The sequence below is a fragment of the Thunnus maccoyii genome, chromosome 6, assembly GCF_910596095.1.
Source record: "Thunnus maccoyii chromosome 6, fThuMac1.1, whole genome shotgun sequence".
NCBI classification, from domain to species: domain Eukaryota; kingdom Metazoa; phylum Chordata; class Actinopteri; order Scombriformes; family Scombridae; genus Thunnus; species Thunnus maccoyii.
This window is the reverse complement of record NC_056538.1, coordinates 26,973,854-26,994,670: the sequence shown is the minus strand read 5'-3', so window position 1 is coordinate 26,994,670 and position 20,817 is coordinate 26,973,854. Positions and strand designations below refer to the sequence as shown.

General features: G+C 39.9%; 1 protein-coding gene across 4 annotated transcripts; it reads right to left on the bottom strand.

Moving 5' to 3' along the window:
• Nucleotides 1–15: 15 nt before the first annotated feature.
• Nucleotides 16–17,495, bottom strand: zgc:153184 (uncharacterized protein LOC751652 homolog). 4 transcript variants are annotated; one of them, XM_042414250.1, is made up of 7 exons: nucleotides 17,282–17,495; nucleotides 16,300–16,383; nucleotides 3,721–3,807; nucleotides 3,471–3,542; nucleotides 2,951–3,019; nucleotides 1,730–1,942; nucleotides 16–1,136 (listed from the first exon to the last, which is right to left on the bottom strand). In XM_042414250.1, exons 2-7 carry the CDS (start codon nucleotides 16,357–16,359, stop codon nucleotides 699–701), a joined length of 939 nt encoding a protein of 312 aa, XP_042270184.1. In that variant the 5' UTR covers nucleotides 16,360–16,383; nucleotides 17,282–17,495; the 3' UTR covers nucleotides 16–698. The 4 variants fall into 4 exon arrangements, with proteins under 4 accessions (XP_042270184.1, XP_042270185.1, XP_042270186.1 ...); XM_042414251.1 differs by having other exon boundaries at nucleotides 3,721–3,804; XM_042414252.1 differs by lacking the exon at nucleotides 16,300–16,383 and having other exon boundaries at nucleotides 17,282–17,494.
• Nucleotides 17,496–20,817: the final 3,322 nt, after the last annotated feature.

Sequence of the window (20,817 nt, the reverse complement as noted above, 5' to 3'; positions counted from 1 at the left end):
GGCAGGTAACATCACTTTTTCTTTACATACGAAGGAAGCTGTTTATTTTCTTAACATCTCTGTGCATCATATCCGAGGACCTGAGCCACTCCACAGTAGCACTGTGATTTCAATATTTTATAAGGTATCCAAAATTAAAGACAAGCAGAGAAGTATGTCGACATATACATCAAAAGAAAACTAGCCAAGCAAAAGTACATAATTTCAGTGAGAGTGATTTGTTATGATGCCAGAACATTTTATATATCTGCTATAACATATACATGATGTCTATAATATTTCAGTCTTATGTTAACCCAGCATTCAGTATTTTCAAAGTCCTGTGTACATGACAGTGACATCTGACATGGAAATGCACTCTTAGCAATCTCGTGTCAAATCTCAGAAAAAAAAAATGCTATCTGTCATAAAAATAGGAATCTGGTCATGCAGACTTGATACAACATAAAGCAAATTTTCTTCTGCCTTCCATCTGCGGAAAACAGCTGTTTCCTTGACTAGAGGGCTCTCTCCAGTGTTTATAGACCTGTTCTATGGAAGGCCAGGAGAGGGCGACAGAGGGACATAAAACAGAGCAGGTAGATACCAAGAACTTTAAAACAGATTAACTCTTTACAAAAAGTATTTTCAAAGAGTTCTCTTAATCAAAGCACTGAATAACTTATTCATAGATTTTTTGTTTTTCTTGACGTAAACATTCACAGTTCACACCCTTTAATTTCCTCCTTGGTGCGTCTTGGCATCTCCTCCTGCTCCTCTTCTTTCTCAAAGTCACCCTCTGTCTGCTCAGCAGGACAAGGCTCCAAAGGCTGCTGTTCCTGCTCCAAAGTCTGGGCTTGTTCTGCTGCCTGCTCCTCCTCCGGATCTTCCCTGTCATCTGGATCATTCTTTGCTACCTCTTTCTCTGTCTTTTCACAGTCCCTGTCCTTCTCCTCAGCTTCTTTCAGACTGGTCAGCTGGCCATATTCGGCTTCCTCTTCTGGGCTGTCTAAAACCAGGTCCCTGTCCCCATTTTCTTTTGGGCTGTGCAGTTCACATAGGGACAGGCCACTCTTGAAGGCTCCCGCCTCCTCTCCAGCTGACCTCCTGTGCTGTCTTGTGGGCGGGCGCCTCTTGAATGATAGCCGTGCACGAGTCTGTGTGAATGAGATGAGCAGAGAGTCAGCAGGGAATTTCAGAATGTAAACAATTCAGGGTAATTTAGATCTATAAGACAGTGCAAGTTTCTAGTATTATAAATATCAATTAATTTGTATGATCAAAAGATTTCTTGCAACTGTCAAAGTGTAATCAGCATGTGCGTGAGAGCACTGCACAAAATGGTACCCAGCAACTCTAACTAGGTTAAGGGAGATTAAGATTACATCTTAAATCCCCCTTGCAGCAGCACTCATGTACTACAAGGGGCATCTTGCTTAAGCTTATCCAAGGGCTTCTTAAACAGAGGATGCAGAACACCCGCTGAGAAACACGTCAACAGGGACGAGGACCATGTATCCGGCTGTGACGTCACAGCTCACTCGGCGGATGGCATGAGAAACACTTCAGGGGCCTCAACGTGTCAACAGCTCATGTTTGTCATTTACTGACTAAGAACCTTTGTGCAAAATTCCATGCAAACATATGAAACATAAGAAGACTAATCTACTCTTCAACAAATAACCCAGACGCATTTGTCTTTTAGATTGTGAAACTAATGCACGCAGCCTTGCACGAGTCCAGTGTTTACCTTATTGATGCTAGGCAGCGGGGCGCCTTCAGGAGGGCTGTCGAAGCTGACAGGATCCTCCTCTTCACTGGACTGCTGTGAGGGCCGCAGGGTGGGACTCAGTGGGGTCGGCGGGCTGCAAGGTGTGGTGGGAGACAGCGGCGCCGGCTGCAGCTTCACCTCGGAACTCTTGGGCGAAGGCACCAGAGCGGTGGGGGACAGAGCAAGGTTGGCCTGCAGGGGGAAGGTAAGATCCTGAAGCCTGGACGCTGTAATCTCTTTAGTACATTGTGTTGTAATAAACTCAAATTGTAAAACAATGCCGTTCATTTCTAGTGATATCTTTATTTAAACTGAACTTTTCAAATCTGATAAAAACCTAAAATGACAGTAAAACCTGAGTTTGTCTTGGAGAGTAAACCAGATTAAATTTATAGGAGTCACTATTTGGAGATATAAATATAATTACTTAGTGAATAAAAGATTAAATAATGTCATGTTTTTAACTTGGGTGTATAATTAAAAAAATATATGTAAAAATTAAAAGCCTTCAGTATTTCTTCTCACAAAGTGGGCATTGTTCCTCCTTAAAGTAGTGAGTAGAAGTACTTTGTAACTTTGTTTTAAAAAATGTCATAAAAGGATATTATTATAATTATTCTACATGTATACGAATAGGTTATTACTCATCTGCCCTGCTTGTACCCGCCACCTTCCTACTTTGAAAACTCCTACACCTGCCAGAATAATGTCCTGTTACAAACGACACTTGTCATATTCAGTCTGACAACTAAACTACATTAAAACCTGAGTTGCCCCGCAATCACTATACAAGTTTAGAGGAGTGTATCCTACCTGCACTGGGGAGAAGAAGAAGAGGGAGAAGCGGCAGCCCTTTTGTCCCATGGCTGCCCACTGTGCTAAAGGAACGATGGTGGCGAGTTAGAGCCTCACCAGAGGCTGGGTGGCCCATGATCCCATTAGCTCATTAATCTGAGCCAATAGTGCCACCAGGGACAAGCCCTTCCCCTTTTTCTCAGCATGTGAACAACGCAGGCACAAGCGTCGACTGAACAGTGGGTGGCAGTAATGCTTTAAATACTGAAGTCTCCTGACTTTACACACTAACTGACTAACCCTCTCTGTACTACATCCTATAATACCACATGATTGATGAGGCTAGCAATTGTTTCGTATCATGTTTCCATCACAAAGTATTTAGATGTTTCAAGATGCACCTACCTGCAGTTTCTCAATGATGGGTGAGTTCTTCATTTTGATTTTAAAGGGTTTTGGAGAGACGCTGGTTTTCTGAAAGAGAACAAGGTCGGACCAGACATAATGAAAAGACTAATTCACCCCCATTTGAAACATGGAAAACTAATATTAACATATTCAGTGATACGTCTGATGCCATCTTGCTTATAATGTGTATTATCATTATATATGGGGACATCAAGGGACATAATAAGTAATAAAACTGAATAAAATCACTTTTTACATGCCTGTAATGCATACAGTTTTGCACTTGTACTTTGGATCGGTCGGTATGCAATAATAGTTTTTTGTGGTTTGTATGGTAGCCATTTTACTGGACTTTACCAGTGTTTTAGGCAGAGAAAAAAAAGATTAATTGTGCATTTGGCGATGAATTGTGAGATTGCAATGAAATTGTACAGCAAATAAATCCAAGGGATTTCCTTTGTGTATCAAGAAACCAGATTTGTAGCACATGGGTAAGAAAAGGAACAAAATTACTTACATCTGATTCTTCATTATCATCTTTTTGGTTTGACAGCTTCAGGGAACACGGAGGTCTTCTACAAAATGGCAACTACAAAAAAAGGGATGAGTAGGTGTAAATAAAATCTTGAGCAGAACATATATATTCACCAACTACTGTATTTAAGCATATAACTACTGTATGTAGTGCAGCACTGTTCTTCAATACAATGTTATGTATATTTTTGTACAGACACTACAACATGTGGTATAAGATATAAATACGTCACCTCGTCATTTGAGGTGGGCATCGGTAGAATATGACCTTTGAACCTTCCAGCGAGCTCAGCCACAGATGGCTTGGATGGAGAATCCTTCTGGATGAGAAAGACAATCAATAAAACTGTATTGATACATACATAAGTTGAGGGCATTACTGGTAAATGTGTGAAATATAGGAGTGGACCACACATAAACAAGTAGGTTGAAGGGTTCCTTAGAGCCACTGTTCATATTTAGATGCACTGATTGAATGTTTTTTGAGCATTAAAATTAAAATCACACACAATTACAATAAATACTGAAGATGAGTGATTATTCCATGATTATTATACAAAGCAAATGCATGATAAATGTTAAGTGTACTGACTATATGTATTTTTAGAACAAGAGGAAGGAACATGTTCTTCGACATCATTGCTTTTGTCCTTGAACTTAAATCTGCCACATTGAACTCTTTGTTTTGACAATAAGAGGAAGCATAAAAATATAAGAGTACACCCAGTCCAAGACGAGTTAGCAGCAAAGTGTTTTGAAATTTTACAAATTACAATTATAATGGACCATATCGGGCTAAGTTACATTAGCTAAACGATTTTGTGTAAATTTATTACTGACAATATCTTGATCCTCTTCGTCATATCTGGGGATTTGTTTGGCTTTACTTCTGTGGAAGTGTAAAGCTTTGAAACAGACAGTAGTTTGACCTTTTTATTGAACATTCTTACTTCAAGACATGTGCAGAGAGCCACTTCACAGCTGAACAAATAGCTGTCCTAACATAAAGAACAAGTTTCACTTCCTCCATGTCAACAGGAAAATGCAGACGGGTTGAGAAACGCAGCACGTAGGTTGAATATGCAAACAAAAAAAAACAACAACATCAGTGTGTTTAGCGTTCAGTGCTCTCTTTGGAGGAACTCAATTCTTCTCCGGCTAAAAAGAGCTGATTTTGTGGACACAGGAAGCGAGCCTCTCTCTTTCTCCGCCACAGCTGTTCAACATCACGCTGCAGCCTGTGACAGGAGGGACCTGTCCTTGCAGCCTCACTGTGTTATCACTTCTTGGCCCCTTTTACTTTCTGTCTCTCCCACTACTCCCAAGCTGATTGCTAAACTTCCCTCCTCCGCACTGCCTTTTGATGACCATTAACTCTCTCCACGTATCTGTGGCCTAAGTGATAAGTTGGTTGATCGCAGCAGGCTGGAATGTGCATGTACGTAAGCCTCGAAAACAAAACTCCAGTATTACTCATGTGCCGAGTACTCGGAGTGTGAATGGGACTCGGGCATTTGTTTAGCTTGAGCTGTGCCAGGATTGCGCAGATTTGCATGCATCATGTCGCCGTTTAATGATTTGCATTTGTACAGTCACTGCTTGTAGTGTTCCTCCCATGACAGTCTCCGTCTGGCTTTCATACAACATCTAATTTCCATCCTACTTTTAGGACCACAAAAAAGCTCAGGGTTTTCCCAGCTGCCAATTCTGTCACATTTCCTGGGTGTGCACTCTCAGTGCCCTCCCTCTCTGCACAGTTTGATCTGTAGCCCATGGTAACAAAGATCTACCGAGCTTCACAGATACACACATTCCACGTTTTAATCACACACTTTATTTTCCTTTTTCCCCTTGTTCTCCACATGACCTCACCACCTTGCAGCCTCCACCCAGCGTATTACAGCATCAGCTAACCCTGCAGTGCCTCTGTTAATGCTCTCTCTGCGCTGCCGCTCTGTCCTAATCCACATCCCAACCTTTTTCCTGAGCACTCTCTTCTCATCCGTGATAAATAATAATCACCAGGGACCACCCACCCTCTACACCATTATTTTGTAACCTCTAATTGTTTAACTCTTTCCTGTCCTTCAAAAACAAATGCCTCCTTCAGAGCACAAACCCTAGTCACAACAGTGCAGGCAAAGGAAGTTGGGCTTTGGCTGTTTAGTTCGCCAATGAGATGTTTTGGGTGACGAAAATAAAGGCTTGAGATTCTCTATTGTCCGACTTTATTTAATAACACACAACAGGAATGTCTACTAAGCACAAAACATATATTCAAGAATGTCTTTGTTCTTTCCAGTGAGTCATTTCTATTCCTGACATACACTTTAATAACCTTTAAAAGGTGATTACGGAGTAAAAACATCTATGTTGAGGTTGACCTCTGCACATTGACTGTTCTTGTTGGGAATGGTCATGTACAGCAACGATTGTATTTTCCATATTTTGATTATTAAATAAATAACCAGTTATTTGCAAAGGTGACTACATTGAAACACGAGAACTATGTTTAAATTTCAAACACATTAACTATTCACAAACTGTTTTAGAGGAAGTTGTTTAGAAACTGTGTTTCCATTGTACAGTTTGTCTAACAGAGAGCAAGTTTATTTTTCAACTGTAAAAAATCCTGTTTAGTATGTATCTTCACAAGTCTTTTAAAAAAAACTAATATGAATATCTGATTTTTTTTAAACATTCCAAATACCAATATCAGTATCTGCCTCAAAAATCTAGTTCTGGTCAGGCGATAATGCTAAAACCTTCCCACACTTAAAAAATGCTGACCATGTTTATAAAGTGCCTGAACAGTGTTGCACATTTTTCTGTGGATATGAAACATGGATATAAAAAAAAAGTATAGCTAACAAAACACTTAATATGTTATAATTTTTTAAACATTGTGTAGAGGCATTGCGAGCAATCAGCAAAGTCTTTCATAATTTCTTGTTTGTCTTTTTTTAATTGACGATTTAATTTCTTTTTTTCTCAGTGAACCATACAAGGCCTTCAGCTGGTGATCAGGCGGTCATGTGTATGTTTAAGTCAGCTGGGACCCCAACCTCTCTGGAAGAGTGGGAAACTTTGGTTCACTGCAGGAGAGACCAGGGCAAACTATTTTTGGGGCTCTAGGCCTGGGAAAATCCCCCTGAGCGATGCAGGCAGCCTGGATCACAGCTCTGCTCTGTAACCCCTCAGCTCCTAGAAGAGAGTGTCCCTGGATATGTTAGACCACATCTGAAACTGTAATCTAGGATACGGGGCAATTGAGCATGTCTAAACAAGGAGACTATGAAAAAAGGCTTCTTTAAGTAGTGCCTTACCCATGTGACTGAAGTTGTCTAAAAAACAGGCCTGGGTCGACGCCAAAAAGAAACAAGCTATTTATGATCTCTAACTTCCTTTAGATGTTGTTTGCATTACAGTTCCACATACAGACTTAACCCACTATTATCAAAAACTTAATTTTATTTGCAAAATCATGAGTTTTATTGCTATCTCATAGCATGATAAAAAAGCAAAGAACTTATACTTGAAGCAAAACTGGCATAAAAGGGAACAGTGGTAACCTAGAAGATAGATAGATAGATTGAATCCCCGGGCCAGTTGGAAAAATATGGTTGCATTTAATTCACATGGACATGAACATGGACACTACTATGTGGATACCTACATATTATTGTTATATAAGTTACAATTTCTTGTTTTGCTTTTATTTTCTCCCCAGGAATTCGTGGAGCCTCTAGGTGCCGTGGACAACTGTAAACACTGTTTCCACACTATAAATAAATACTTTCGAGGTACCTTTGAGCAACATACCTATCAGTTGGGCTGCTGAATGGCAAACATAAGAAAAAGATTAACTAGTAAACTGTCATATCTTATGCTTTTATTATAGCAATAGTGGAGAAATGACAGGAAACGAAGGGAGAGAGAGATGAGGGGTTGAAATGCAACAGTGGCCTGCTGCTGCTGGATTTGAACTAGCGACGTTGCGGTTGGATCTGACATGCTGACATTGAGACATTAGAAATTACGTCACATTAGAAATTATACAGAGTCTTTAAATACCTGACAAATCAAGGTACTTCATCACAATGATGCAAAAATACTGTAAATATAACATTGCCCTGAAGCAGTGCATCTCATTAATTAGCAACACCCAGCCCACATCACTAAGCCCTACTGAACAGTACAGCTGTTTTGAGCCATTGTTGCTACAAAAAAAAATAAAAATAAAAATAACCCTAACCCTAACCACCCTAACCCTAACCATAACCTCAACCATAACCCTAATCCTAACATGAAGCAAAGTGTTGCAGGGAAAGTATGTGCATCCTCACTGAGCTTTGTTTGGATAAATAAAGGTCAATCCTAAAGCAGAGTCTTAATTTCCAGGCTGTGGATGGAGACACAAGGTTTACTGTATGACTGGCAGATGTGGAAAGAGAACACAGAGACAAACAGATCATACAAAGCCTGCTATTGTCGGTTCCTGTGATTCCTATTTCCAGAGGCAGAAGAGAAGAAGCACATGATATTAGTCCCAGTAAATCCTAACATATCTGCTTGATGTAACAGCGGCGGTCAGAGAGCAACAGGCCATGTAATCTACCATGGTGCTGATAAAGATGATGTCTGGCTGAGGATCTTTAACCCTTCTCTGGGAATAACTCCGCTTTGACTTTCAATCCTCATAAGCTCTTGTTGGTGACCCCCACACAGTGAATATCTGTCAGACTGAAGATAAATAAAGTGCACCAAAGCACAGCTGTTCAGCAAGCTCTTGTTCAATAAGCTTTCCAGGCGTAATGGCTTCGGTTTGAATCTTCAGACTTTGTTTTCACGAGTCAGCGTGCCCTGCCAGGGGGAAAACCATCACAGTGAGCAGCTCCCTTCTGCCTACACTTGTTAAGTGGTAAAAGAACAGACAGGCACCTTCTTGCTTGCTGCCTTTCCAGGAAAACATGATGTGTTCTTGGACTGGCGTTCATCTGAATATCTCACTTTTCCACTGCCCTCACTGGCACTGTGTTTGTGTGTTTTCACATACACTGTACAGCGTGTGTGTGTGTGTACTGTAGAAGTGTACTATAAAGGGCCTCAATAACAGGGATGAGGTAAATGGGCGCACTCTTCTACGAGCCATTGCCGCTGCCGACTCAAGGGAAATGGGAGGTGCTGCAGACAGGCGAGTATTGTAGGGTGGAGAAACAAATATGAAATAAAATAATATGTCTCCAGAGAGAAGGAACATAAATCCTGATGACCTAAGAGTCAGAACGTTGCTGATAATCCCCAAGAGAGACCATAAGACTGAAAAAAAAGTATTTTTCTTAAATGTGATAAATGAAACGACAAATGAGTCAAGACCCAAAAAAAGCTTCTGAGATATATCATTCAACGACAATTTGACTGACAAATAATGACAATATGAAGACAGATACCAGAGCCAGGCCATTTTGTTGAACGCACCATGATATTTCAATTTGATGACTACAGTGGCATGCTTAAAATAATCTGAGCTGTTGTGCAATGAGAAGGCAGGGCAATGGAGAGTAAATGATGAGCAACAAAAGATGTCAAAAAATGTAAACAGCTCACAGTAGAAAGTACTTCCTGTCAATGTCTGAAGATCAGCGGGAAAATTCACTTTGATACAAGCATCTGTTGGGGATTCTCTGCGGTGCTCTGGTATTCTCATCCACTCTGATCTAGCAATCACAACGACAAAAACCATCTGGCTAGCGGATCAAATGGTTGATGTGGACGCTGAATAGCACAGACATGGGATGATTTCATTCAGCGTAGTCCTGCATCTTCCTCACTACAACATCCTGTAGGTCCCTGCAGAGCTTCAGCGCCACAGGGTTTGGCATCCATTCATCCGTGGCAGGCTTGAGACACTGCATCCTTTAGGATGGAATTATTCTGCTGAATTTGTCAGTAGTCCATACAAACACATGAAGGTCGTGGTCTTCACGCAGGGGGGGGTGACCTTGTGATTAGATTCAGTGGAGGGCAATGACTAGGTACATTTGCTCAAGTACTGTAACATCTGTTCCACGAGCTTCTGTAACTCCAAACAGTGTTTCATTCATCGTTTTTTCATGTCTATCTGTCTTTTTATTTATAGAGAACCATAAATAGAGAACCAACAAACATAAGGCATCATACACATTCTTTTGTAAATATGTAGGAATTGTTAACAAAAGAGATAACTCAAATAAAATGCAAAAGTTTTAAAAAAAGTCATTACAGATCATTTATCCAACTTATTAGACTTGTTACAGTCAATTATGTTACCTCATAACTGATTGTAGCAGAGAACCAGTGCAACTGATACAATTTTACCAAAAATCGGACCTAAATGGTCAATCCATCCTTTCCAACATTCGTAAGAAGTCTCAAAGCAAATGTCAATTTCTCCATCACAAAAATGTTGTGCATCACATTAAACCAGTCCCATAATGTGTGTGTTCCTTGAATTAACCATTTTTTTTGGTGACACTTTTTTTTTTTACTGGCAACCAGCATTATTCTAAACATAAATTTTGTTTTTTAACACCTTTTCCATTTTTTCTCGGACTGTCAGCCAGAAGTAGTAAATCTCTGAGCATTCCCAGAACAGTGAGTCGCTCTCTCAATCACACACGCCCTCCAACATGTTGTCTCCCTCACATCAGAACATTCCCCTCCCTTTCCCACTTTTCTTTTATATAAGATGCGTTCAGCCCCATTTTTGTTGAAGTTTTCATACTTCTGGAGCAGAGCCTGGAAGTTAGAGTTTCACTTCGGGTCTCTATACTTTATTTGACATCTTAAGTTACCTTGCAGATTGAAGGTTTACGTATAATTTATTTGGTGAGTTTATAAAATATGATGGAGCTTAAACTACCCAAAAGTGTAATAAAATGAAGTAAGTAAAATTACCCCCACATCAATCTGCTGCAGCATTAGAATGCTACTTACATGCATCAATAATAATCATAACACTCTGAAAGGAGCCATTCTGTATAATGAGTAGTTATACTTTTGACATCTCACTGATACTTTTTTCCTTTTGCTTGAGTGAATTTTTGAATGCAGAACTTTTACATCTTGGTATCACTAAAGTAAAGGATCTAAATATTTAAGCCATTCTTTAATGGAAAGGTCTCAGTCCAGTTTCAAAGCTACTCTACAGGAATAGCAGACTTGTCAGTCTATTCTGATTCTGATTTGTCTCGGTCTTTCAGCACCAGTCAATGTTGATTTGAATATTTCTCCCCTATCGCATAACTTTTATGACATGTTCAAACTTGCAGTGTGCACCTGCCCTAAGCGACTAAAATCTAAAATGTCAGTACATTCCCCATTGATTCCTTTCCTTTTCAATGCAATGGTGCACACTTTTATGGTGAAGCAAAGGTGAGGGAATCAGAAATATTCATGATTTAGATTATGTTGTGACAATTCTTTATACACCGCTAATTAAAGGAGTACGTTTTTAAAAAAAAGCAAAACTTGACTTTGAAAAAATGGCACTTACAAAGTACAAACAGCTTGCAGCACTGATTGTGTTTGCATTCATTTCTGCCAAAAAAGGAAAGCATAGCTGCATGCCAAATTTACAGGAGGTGTAGCGACATAGGTTAATGGTTCTGTAAGTAAGTTAAAGTCATGATTATTTTTGATATATTTTTTTTTTTTTTTTTTATAGTTTCCACTTCCTGCGCTTTGCTCACTGCACTCAAAACCTGTCTGCATGTATCTTGACAATCTGCAGATGTCTGAGACAGCTGACGCTGCCTCTCCGACCTGTTCAAACTTAACTAGCTTTGATGGCAAAAACATGCACTGCCCCAAGGTTCTTCTGATATTACGATTTTGGCTCAGACCTCAAAATCCTTCTTAACACTGACGCTAACACTGGGACAGAGGTTATGAGGAGCTGACATCTCCTTTCACATTTTAAGGAATTCCCCTTAGTCTGCATGTATCCATTAATGACATATACGTGCAACAAGCAACATCTTGTGTGTTTTTCTTTGGCAGATCACACTGTCCTCCTCACTGATCTCTCTGTCTGCTCTGTGGTTCCCACCCCGGTTATCTCTTCGCCCCACACACTGCTTTGGACTGAAACTCAGAGGATCAGGGTCTGACACAGCGTCATCCCCGATAACAAGATTCGGAGAAAAAACAGTGCATGTATGGTTTGAGGCCTGTAATGAATCTAACTCAATGATATAATAACAATGTTTAAGAAAAGAACAACAACCAGTTTGCAATAAAAAGCAGCTAAAGTAGTTGAGGCTTTATGAACCATTTGATTGGTCGTAAAGGTGCAAATATCCTTTAACAAGCCAAGCTTCCACACTATTAATTTTAAAGAGAAATCAGCATGGAGATCTAAATACAGGCAACAAACCAGAAAATAAAACTTTCCCACACGGCAACACAACCAGTCATATGATATTTTAGATCGACTGCAGGCTGATCATGCACCTAATGCAAACAAATGCTTCAGCCAGCCAGTCTGTAAACTCTGAAAAAGACAGTGTGCTCCTTCAGTTTTTTTTTTTTTGCTTGCAAACGCATAACAAACTGCTGAAAATGCTACAGCTGGTCCTTAACGAACCTCTTCAGGTTACATCAGATTAAAGGTAACAAGTTGAGATTCAGTGTGAACAAATATGGTTTACTTTATATCAAACAATCACAACACATTATGTGTATCACTCAGGCCTGACAAACATGCTGAACGTGTTTACCTTTTGAAAAGTGAAAACAGCCCTGCGTTAAAGATACAAATGACATCATCATGATTTTTTTTTTTTTTTTTGGAGTTTGGAAAGCTCCCCCCAGAGCCAGAGAAGACATTATACACCTGTTTTCACTGGCGGTATAATACTCCTCAAGACCATTAAACTGAAATTCATGCCTAAAATTGTGGCAGTGTTCCTTTAAAACAACGAAAGGGGGCTGGGTTGGTGTGGACATGTTGTTTCACATACTGGCGAAACATGAAATCCTGTCCAGGAAGTCGAGTTTGAGAAATAGATATAGATCTTACAACTCTGGAAAGTTATCACCCTGGCAATGATTTTATCTTTTGTCATGATTATCGCAAAATAATGTAGAAATAAAGCATCCATGCTACAAAGTCATCTACCAGGAATGTGCGTTTGCGCTTATTTGATTGGCTACTGGAGCTTCTTGCCAGATGGCATCACCTAACAGTTCATCGAGAGTTTGCCAGGTTCAACTTTTTTGCCGGAGCCCTCTGCAGCGACACATTACCGCAATTATTGTCAATGTCATAGACTGTATATAAACAGGGACGATGTGTCTCCACTTCCTACTTTTATGCAAAAGCGAAGCCAAAATATCTCGTTTCCAGAAGCTGCTATCTTGCTTGCGTCATGTCATTTGCAGTAAGAGTCTCCGCGGTAGAGTCGGCCGGCGAGAAACGCCCCCTCAGCCGAAGGAGGTTTGAGAGGGGCTATCACAGCTGTCAATCATGATGTCACACCCCCTTAATGGGCTGCATTTATATAGTGCCTTTTTAGTCTTCCAACGACTCAAACATTCATACGCTGATGGAAGAAGCTGCCATGCAAGGTGCCAACCTGCTAATCAAGTATAATGCTCATTCACACACACACACACACACTCACTCACACACCGATGGCACAGCCTTCAGGAGCAATTTGGGGTTCAGTGTCTTGCTCAAGGACACTTCAACATGCGGACTGGAGGAGCTGGAGATTGAACCAATGATCTTCCAATTAGTGGATAACCCGTTCTACCTCCTGAGCCACAGCTGTTATCGTCAAATAACTCATTAAAAACAAACTTATCAGAAAAATGAGCACTTGAACATACATCACCTGTAATAAGAACTACCTGAAATGACTTATGACCTATACTGCAACCAGCCACCAGGGGATGATCGAGATGTTTTGGCTTCACTTTTGGGGAGCTGTCATGTCGTCCATCTTTATATACAGTCAATAGTCAATATACAATGTTAAAAATGTTTGGGTTTTTTTTTTGTACTTCTTTTGACTTTTAATAGAAGAATGAACAAAAACTGCATACACAAAACTGACACATGAACATGAAGACCTTCAAAGCATCAAAAAAATCACAAACAAAAACAAAACATACGTTTAGTACATACACAGACCATGAGATCCTAAAGATTACATTAAAATGTGTTTCTAATGCATATTTACACAGAGTCTAGTCAAAAGGTTTAGACGTAAGTAATCCATTATGTTCAGTTTTTATCTTTCTGAGTTCTCATGTTAAAAGTAATTCTCTCTGTTACATGAATATCGTCCTACAGTTATTTTTGACTTAACTGTTGACTAATTCACATGGCAACGGTCGATGTTACCCTAAACAACTTAAAGTTTTCACGCTTTACTGATGTCACTCAGGAAACTAAATATGTTGTGAAACAGCGAAGGCAAACTGCAGCACAGTGAAAATATGAAGATTCTGTAGAAACGTTGCACTTCCTGCTGACTTTGCTGTTACTACGTTTTTTGACATTGTAAGCTGCTAGTTTTCAAAAAACCTTACAAATATGTGGACAGAAGGTAGAAAATATGCCAAATAGACAATATCAGAGAGGGTTGATGTGGTTTGCCCGGATGTTTTTCAAAACCACGACAGGAAGTGGAAGTTTTATAAGTCACATGAGATGCTGTTGGTTTGTTCAATCATCACTTTCGCTTTCATCCAGAATAGAATACCCTTTAATCAATTGACCTCAATGAATAATATAAGCTGTAAAATCAGGAAACATTTATACACTTTATAAACACTCCACTGTACAGTGTGATCTGAGCAGAGATCCAACCATAACCGCACTGTGACTTAGAGGAGTTTCGAAGATTTTCCTTGATGCTGATGCATTACATTCCTCTGAGCTTCACGGTCAGTTAGGTGTCTGTTTTATGTTCAGGACAGAGTGAACCATTCACCCTCCGCTGAAACACATAAAGCTTAATATACAGCCTAAGCAAACACCTCTGATTGAATCTCTCACTGATAAAAATCCACTTCTGACAAGCTGTGAACATAATACCAGTGGATGCTTTTACTCTGTGTCATAGTCACACAGAGCTTCAAAGGATGCGACGGTACACTTTTTTTTTTTCTGTTTTATGTAGCGGTGCTGGTAGAAGTAAGGGTTGCAGTGAATGTAGTGTTCAATATTCATAACAGTTTAAAACAGTTTAAAACTATTTAAATGACGTACTGTTGTGAAGGAAAAGGAAAACTCATTAGCAAACGTCTGGCTGGTACAGACTGGGTTCCTGTGTTATTGGTTTTTTAAACTTTACTATGGATTACATAATAAATGTGCACACCATATGGTTGGCAAGGCAATCCCAAATACTCACTCACTCCTTGAGCTGTGGTGTTGTTTTTCCATCAAAGGAAAACCAGCACCCCGAGCCCCTCCCCACAACCCAACACACACATACAGTTCAAATCCTCAGGTGCATGTACACACACACACACACACACATACAAACACACAATTTCCAGTTTGTCTACCTGCTGTAATAGCCAGAGGTTCCAACACAGGAAACACAAAATTGAAGAATTTCCATGTGTTAATCTTCTCTTAAGGTTTGCTTGAGGCAGTAGCTGTAAATCAATATTTGTGAACATGAACAGTTATTTCCTAAAGCTAAAAACAGACAGCAGACATTTAAACTCATTTGTGATGTCATCAAAGCACAGAGTCGGAGCAGTTTAAATGACAGTGACTTTTAAGGCCAGTTCAACTCTTGCTTTAAGCAAAATGCAGCGTGCAAAAACACCATCCTGTCAAACTCAAACTGGTGCTGCGTTCCGTACCACTGACAGCTTGAGACAGACGCATCAAGAGCACAGCTCAAACTTTATCATCAGCTTCATCAACAGCGGAAACCTACCCTTGCACTCTTGTTTGTCACTATACTCATTGTGGTAATGTCACCAGACTGAGTGGGATGATTTACCTTGGTGTCAAAAGTGGTTGCAAACCAAAACGGCTTTGCAGAAACCAATCGAAAAACTGCCTGAAACAAAAGCTGCCACTGAAACATCACACTTTACCTTAAAACATCCACCGAAATCACTTTCTGAATAAATTTGGTTTTAATTTAGGTGAGAAGTGTTAACTTTATATCTGAATAGGTTGTTCTCTGAGACTTAAGAAGTGGCGAGTCAGTGTTCCCTTCAAATTTAAATTACAGCGCCGCTCAATGTCATCAATCTCTTCATCACCTCTGTCAGACTAATAGCTTAATTGTAGTGAATACTGAACTCGTGAGAGTCCTGCTGGTTTCGCGAGGCTCCATCCATAAAAAGCTGGACTTAGTAATGCTTGAACCTGCTTTCACCATCTCAGTGTTAAACTACGTGCAGCTTCAAACAGCTTTAACTCAGAAAAACTGTAACTATTCCGTATTAAAAATAATATGTTTACCTAAGAAAGCCCCCCTCACTTTACCATTCTTTCATCTTTTTCCAGTTTTGGGGGCAATCCAAATTCTTTTCTCTCAATTTTGGCAACAGGGAACGAAGAATAAGGTCTTAAATCCAAACTGAAGTTGCCTGAAGCATATCTGAGTCCTAAAGTTGAGGGGTGTATGTATCTGAGAGTAGTTCTGCGGTGGTACATTACTAATGTGCTCCCTCACGTGCTGTGGGGAAAAAATGGGCGTTCCTCTTCCTATTCGCCACATGACATTAAATACTTGAGAATGATGTTAAAAGTCTGTGGGAACAGCTTGTTTCATAGGGAGGAGGCCACAAACCTGTGAGCTAACCCTGCAGGAAAACTGTGTGGAAAGACTCGGACAGGCCTCCCATTCCATAGAAGTCCACCTTGTCTTTTATAGCTGCGGTGGAAACGGGTAAAATGGGAAAGTTTGGCCTTTGAAAAGAGAAATAATGATTTGTCAGCCGGCAGGAAACAGCTGATAATCAAAAAAAAAATTTAGACTTAAAAGTAAAATTAAATTTCATGAAGACAAAATTGACAAAAGGCAAGTACTCCTCACAGTTATCACAGCGAACACACGCTCGCTCATGACAGATGTATTTCCTGCTGTGGTTACTTGTTATGAAGTTTTACCACAAACCTACTTTTAAACTAAATCAGCCCCATGCTCAAACATACTGAGCCAAAGCATCCTGCTCAATACCAGACGCAAAACCCCTCTGTGTGTGTGTGTGTGTGTGTGTGTGTGTGTGTGTGTGTGTGTGTGTGTGTGTGTGTGTGTGTGTGTGTGTGTGTGTGTGTGTGTGTGTGTGTCTTTAACAGAACAAACATACCCTCAGGAAAGAGAAGCCAATCCTTTTACAGACTTTATAATTACATCATATAAACATCACGCACAACCAGTCTATTATATGTCATATATAATTATACTGTCATAACAATATTTAACCACATGTAATGTCACAGTAAAGAGGTAAATACTGTAAACATCACTATGAACTTGTATACTGATGAACAGCCGACATGACAGGTCCACTGACACAAAAAGCAATAACATGAGTTCAAATGTTGCTGCACAGACACATCCTATAGCCCCTCTAGAAATATCACAGTAATAACACAGAGCGTCAGAAATACTATAAAGTCTCTTCACTGAGCTCCTATGATGTAATGTTTTAATTTCAACCACACATGGCTGCACAAACAACATCAAATCATAAAAAACATCTGCTCCAGTGGTCTAAAAAGTGCAGCCTCAAGCAGAAAACTACGCTCAAGAGTTGTATAGTTGTTACCTCCATCCTGGGGAATGCGCCAGAGTTCGTCCCCTTCTGCTTTTTTTCTCAGTTTTTCGGTCTCCGGGAGCAAACTGGCTGCCGGTTGTTAGGAGATTGAGGAGCGCAGCGGGGACAGAGAGGAGCTCTGTGTTTATATCTGGAGCCAAATCAGCCTCATGGACGAGGAGGAGGAGTACAGTGGGTAACTTTTACGCGCATTTAGTTCCCCCTCTGCGCTGTCAAGCCACCCAGAGTAAAGAATACTACTTCTTTTAAAGACTTTCACAGTAAAACTCCCTATTTAGATGAACGGGGGGATTTTTATACTAAGCTAGAGGAGGGGAAGGAAGGAGAAGGAGGAAGTGGTTGAACTGAGTTATTAAACATCTCGTGCTAAATACAGAATTCCCCTTTTTTTATATGTATGTTTGGCAGAGAGGCAAACTGGAATTTCATCATTTTTAACCAGATTAGTGTTTCACCAGATGGATACAGTGAATACATGAATTCAACAAGTTTTAAGTCTCTCTATATTAATAATATGGACTATAATGCTTCTTACACACAAGAGAAAACAGTTGGATGGATGAAAAATGGAGTGAAATATTTGCTATTTCCACATTTTTTTCTCACCTGAGGCATAAAAATGTTAAAGTTTGGCCTGAGAATGGCAAGTAGATAACATTTCATACCACACAGCGCCGCAGCGGGCAGAAAAACGCTGTATGCCTGTTCACTTAGTGATGTCACCACATATTTTGCTTTCCTCAGATGATGGGAAACAGCTGCTGTTACATCACTGATTGAAATGTGACCAGAAGATGAACAAGAAGTGCAACATTTTTGAAGATTTCAACCACAGAGCGCAGTGTAGCAGTAGTTACACTGCCTGATTTAACTGTTGAATAACTAAGCAAATGTCTCTACTTTTAAACCTTAAATTTACTTTCATGAGAAAATCCATATAGTTAGAATATCCTTCCATGCCGATCATATTTTCTACTTTTACTTTGGAGACACCATTTCCTGACTTCTGGTATTTATTTGGTTGTCTTGACTTGTGGTGTGTGAGGTGGAGCAACACCAGCACACCACTGTAGTGTATGATTGGCTGAATTTAGCTTCAGCTGGTCTTCCATCCCCAGTATGTTCATGCATGCTGATAAATAAAAGTCTCTTTAGTATTCAGGAACTGTGCCTATATGAATACTAAAGAGTGTCTGTGGTATTTTTTATTCTATCATTAAAATCTTCCATCTTCCTAAAGGGTCCCTAAAACTTATTTTGATTTAATGTGAAAAAATTGAAGATGTATTGACAGCATCTACATCTTCAATATTTACAAGCAACAAACAGGTGTTCAAAAGTCTGACACTCAGCCTTGACAATAGTTAGATGTTAAATATCTCTGTCAAATAGGTTATAATCTCATGTAACAGGGAAATGGAAGGTAAATCAAGTGTGAAGAGAAGCTGCAAGACTTTTCATTCAGGTTGTGCATGTCTGTTTCCTGATGTCTGTAGTTGTAGCCTCACCTGCTCCTGCAACTATTTAATCACATGCAGGAGCATTTGAAAGCATTGCTCTCAGCGTTGCACATTTTTATTGCTGCTTGATCTCTTCTGAACAAACTGCATGTTGCACGTTCTCTCCAGTTTCCCCTATGATGCAAGTCCACGACATTCACAGCTGGCAAGCATGTAAATATTAGCTACTTTTTAGTCATTTATTCTCCTCTTGACTTTTCATGTAAGAATGAAAGATCTGGGAGTGACTCTGTTGTGCAGCCTGGAGCAGGGAGGAAAGAGGAGAGTCACTCACTCAAGTGGTTTGTGGTGTTGAAGTTTAGAGAAGCCGTCTAATGGATTTGCTTCTAACTCACCAACAACACACCACACACCACACACCACACAGGCTGTTTCTCCTGCTGCCATGTTGACCAACAATATTCCTTAAATTATCTTAAGGCCACAGTATGGTGGAGAAAAATAGCTTTCTGTTCACATGAAACATTTATTCTGACCGTCATCATCAAAACCTAAATGATTGATCTTTCATCACCTGCATCTTTTTTGTTTACTTGTCAAATAGCCAAAAGCGAGTTGTGATCTAGTTTCACAGGTTTATCTGGAGAGTTTACATTTTTCTCTCATGTCAAACGCTGTTCATGGACAAACACTTCACAGATAACGAGTAGATATAAATAAGCCTCCAAATTGCAGGGAACTCTAATTTAGAGAAAGAAACGGAGCATTAAGTCTTCCGTGTGCAACATGGTTCATTAAACAAAGGAAATTTACAAAAAGCTTTGGAAGATGAGGTGATTAGTGCTTTATAAATGAAGTTTATTATCATTATTACTGCCATTAGAGGCATTTGAAAGCACTGTGGGAGTGCCTGGTGGTTTGTAAAAAGGCAAAGACACATTTGTGTTTGTTGTCTTACGGTCACCCAGCTGTGACAACAAAAGACTGAAAGCGATGTGACACTGGCACGCGTCCGGCCCGTTGCAGCCGCGAGATATGATTGCCAGTGGGTGAAAAAGACAAACCGTTTCAGGCTTTCATGTTGGCGCATGAGAAATTACCTCGCACCTCTAAATAGGTGGTTACCATATTCCCTGGCCTTTTCATTATAGCAGCTCTCACAGCTAAGATTAGTAGTGTTACAGATGATTGACCTCAAAGTCAGCTCAGGGTGGGAAAATCTTTGGGTTTCGGGGAAGAGGAGAGATGGCACCACAGGCTATGAGGAGAGCTGCCTGCCTGGCTAAAACAGAAACAAGAAGGAAAGAATGTGAATCCCTGCAGACTTTCTAGCGAAAGTTGTTTATCAGACCCCCCAAGATCCTCCAACTCTCCTACATGACCTCCATTTTTATCAGCTTCCTGTGGCCTCCTGCACGGACCAGCGAGCACAAGGAGCCAAACGGGAAGTGAATAAGTGTTGCTGATAATCTGTGGAAATGGGCTGTAAAGAGAAGCTGATAAAGATTTCTTCCAGAGAGAAGCAAAACAAGAAGCTTCAAACAAAAAAGAGCAGGGTTAATGTTGTTTGAAAGCCAAAATTTGATCAATCTAAATCAAAGGAAACTTTCAATAATTTGTCTGAACAAATATACTACTATCATCTTATGGTTCCCAGAAGCTATTTGTTACATAGTTTGTCTCTCCTGACAGGACCGTACTTTGGCTCCCCCCTCTGGTGGAAAGGATCATTACACTGAAATGATGTGAACCAGTGCAGCTGTGTCAGAAAACATCAACAAGTCTCATTAGGAGATGAATGTAATGGGATGTTAGACATAGTTGATATGTGTGCAACCACCAACACAGTGCACTCTATAATATCCTGTCTTGTTTGTGGTTGAGTAATAAAAGGAGCCACTTTTATCCAGAGAACTTCTTTAATAATACAGAAACAATCATTAACAGTTTCCAAATGTTAAAACGAGTCAGAACCAGCCAAACAAACACTTGTCATTTCTTTCAAAATCAGTTTAAATATGTTTTGTGTGTTTAGACCATAAAAATAGAATCATCTCCATCACTTAA

Coding starts and splice junctions, on each gene's coding strand:
- zgc:153184 (XM_042414250.1), bottom strand. CDS start 16,359: ATGGAATGGGAGGCCTGTCCGAGTCTTTCCACACAGTTTTCCTGCAGG. Junction 3,808..16,299: donor CCTGCAGGGTTAGCTCACAG/GTTTGTGGCCTC, acceptor TTTCTCATCCAG/AAGGATTCTCCATCCAAGCC. Junction 1,137..1,729: donor CGCTGCCTAGCATCAATAAG/GTAAACACTGGA, acceptor TCATTCACACAG/ACTCGTGCACGGCTATCATT.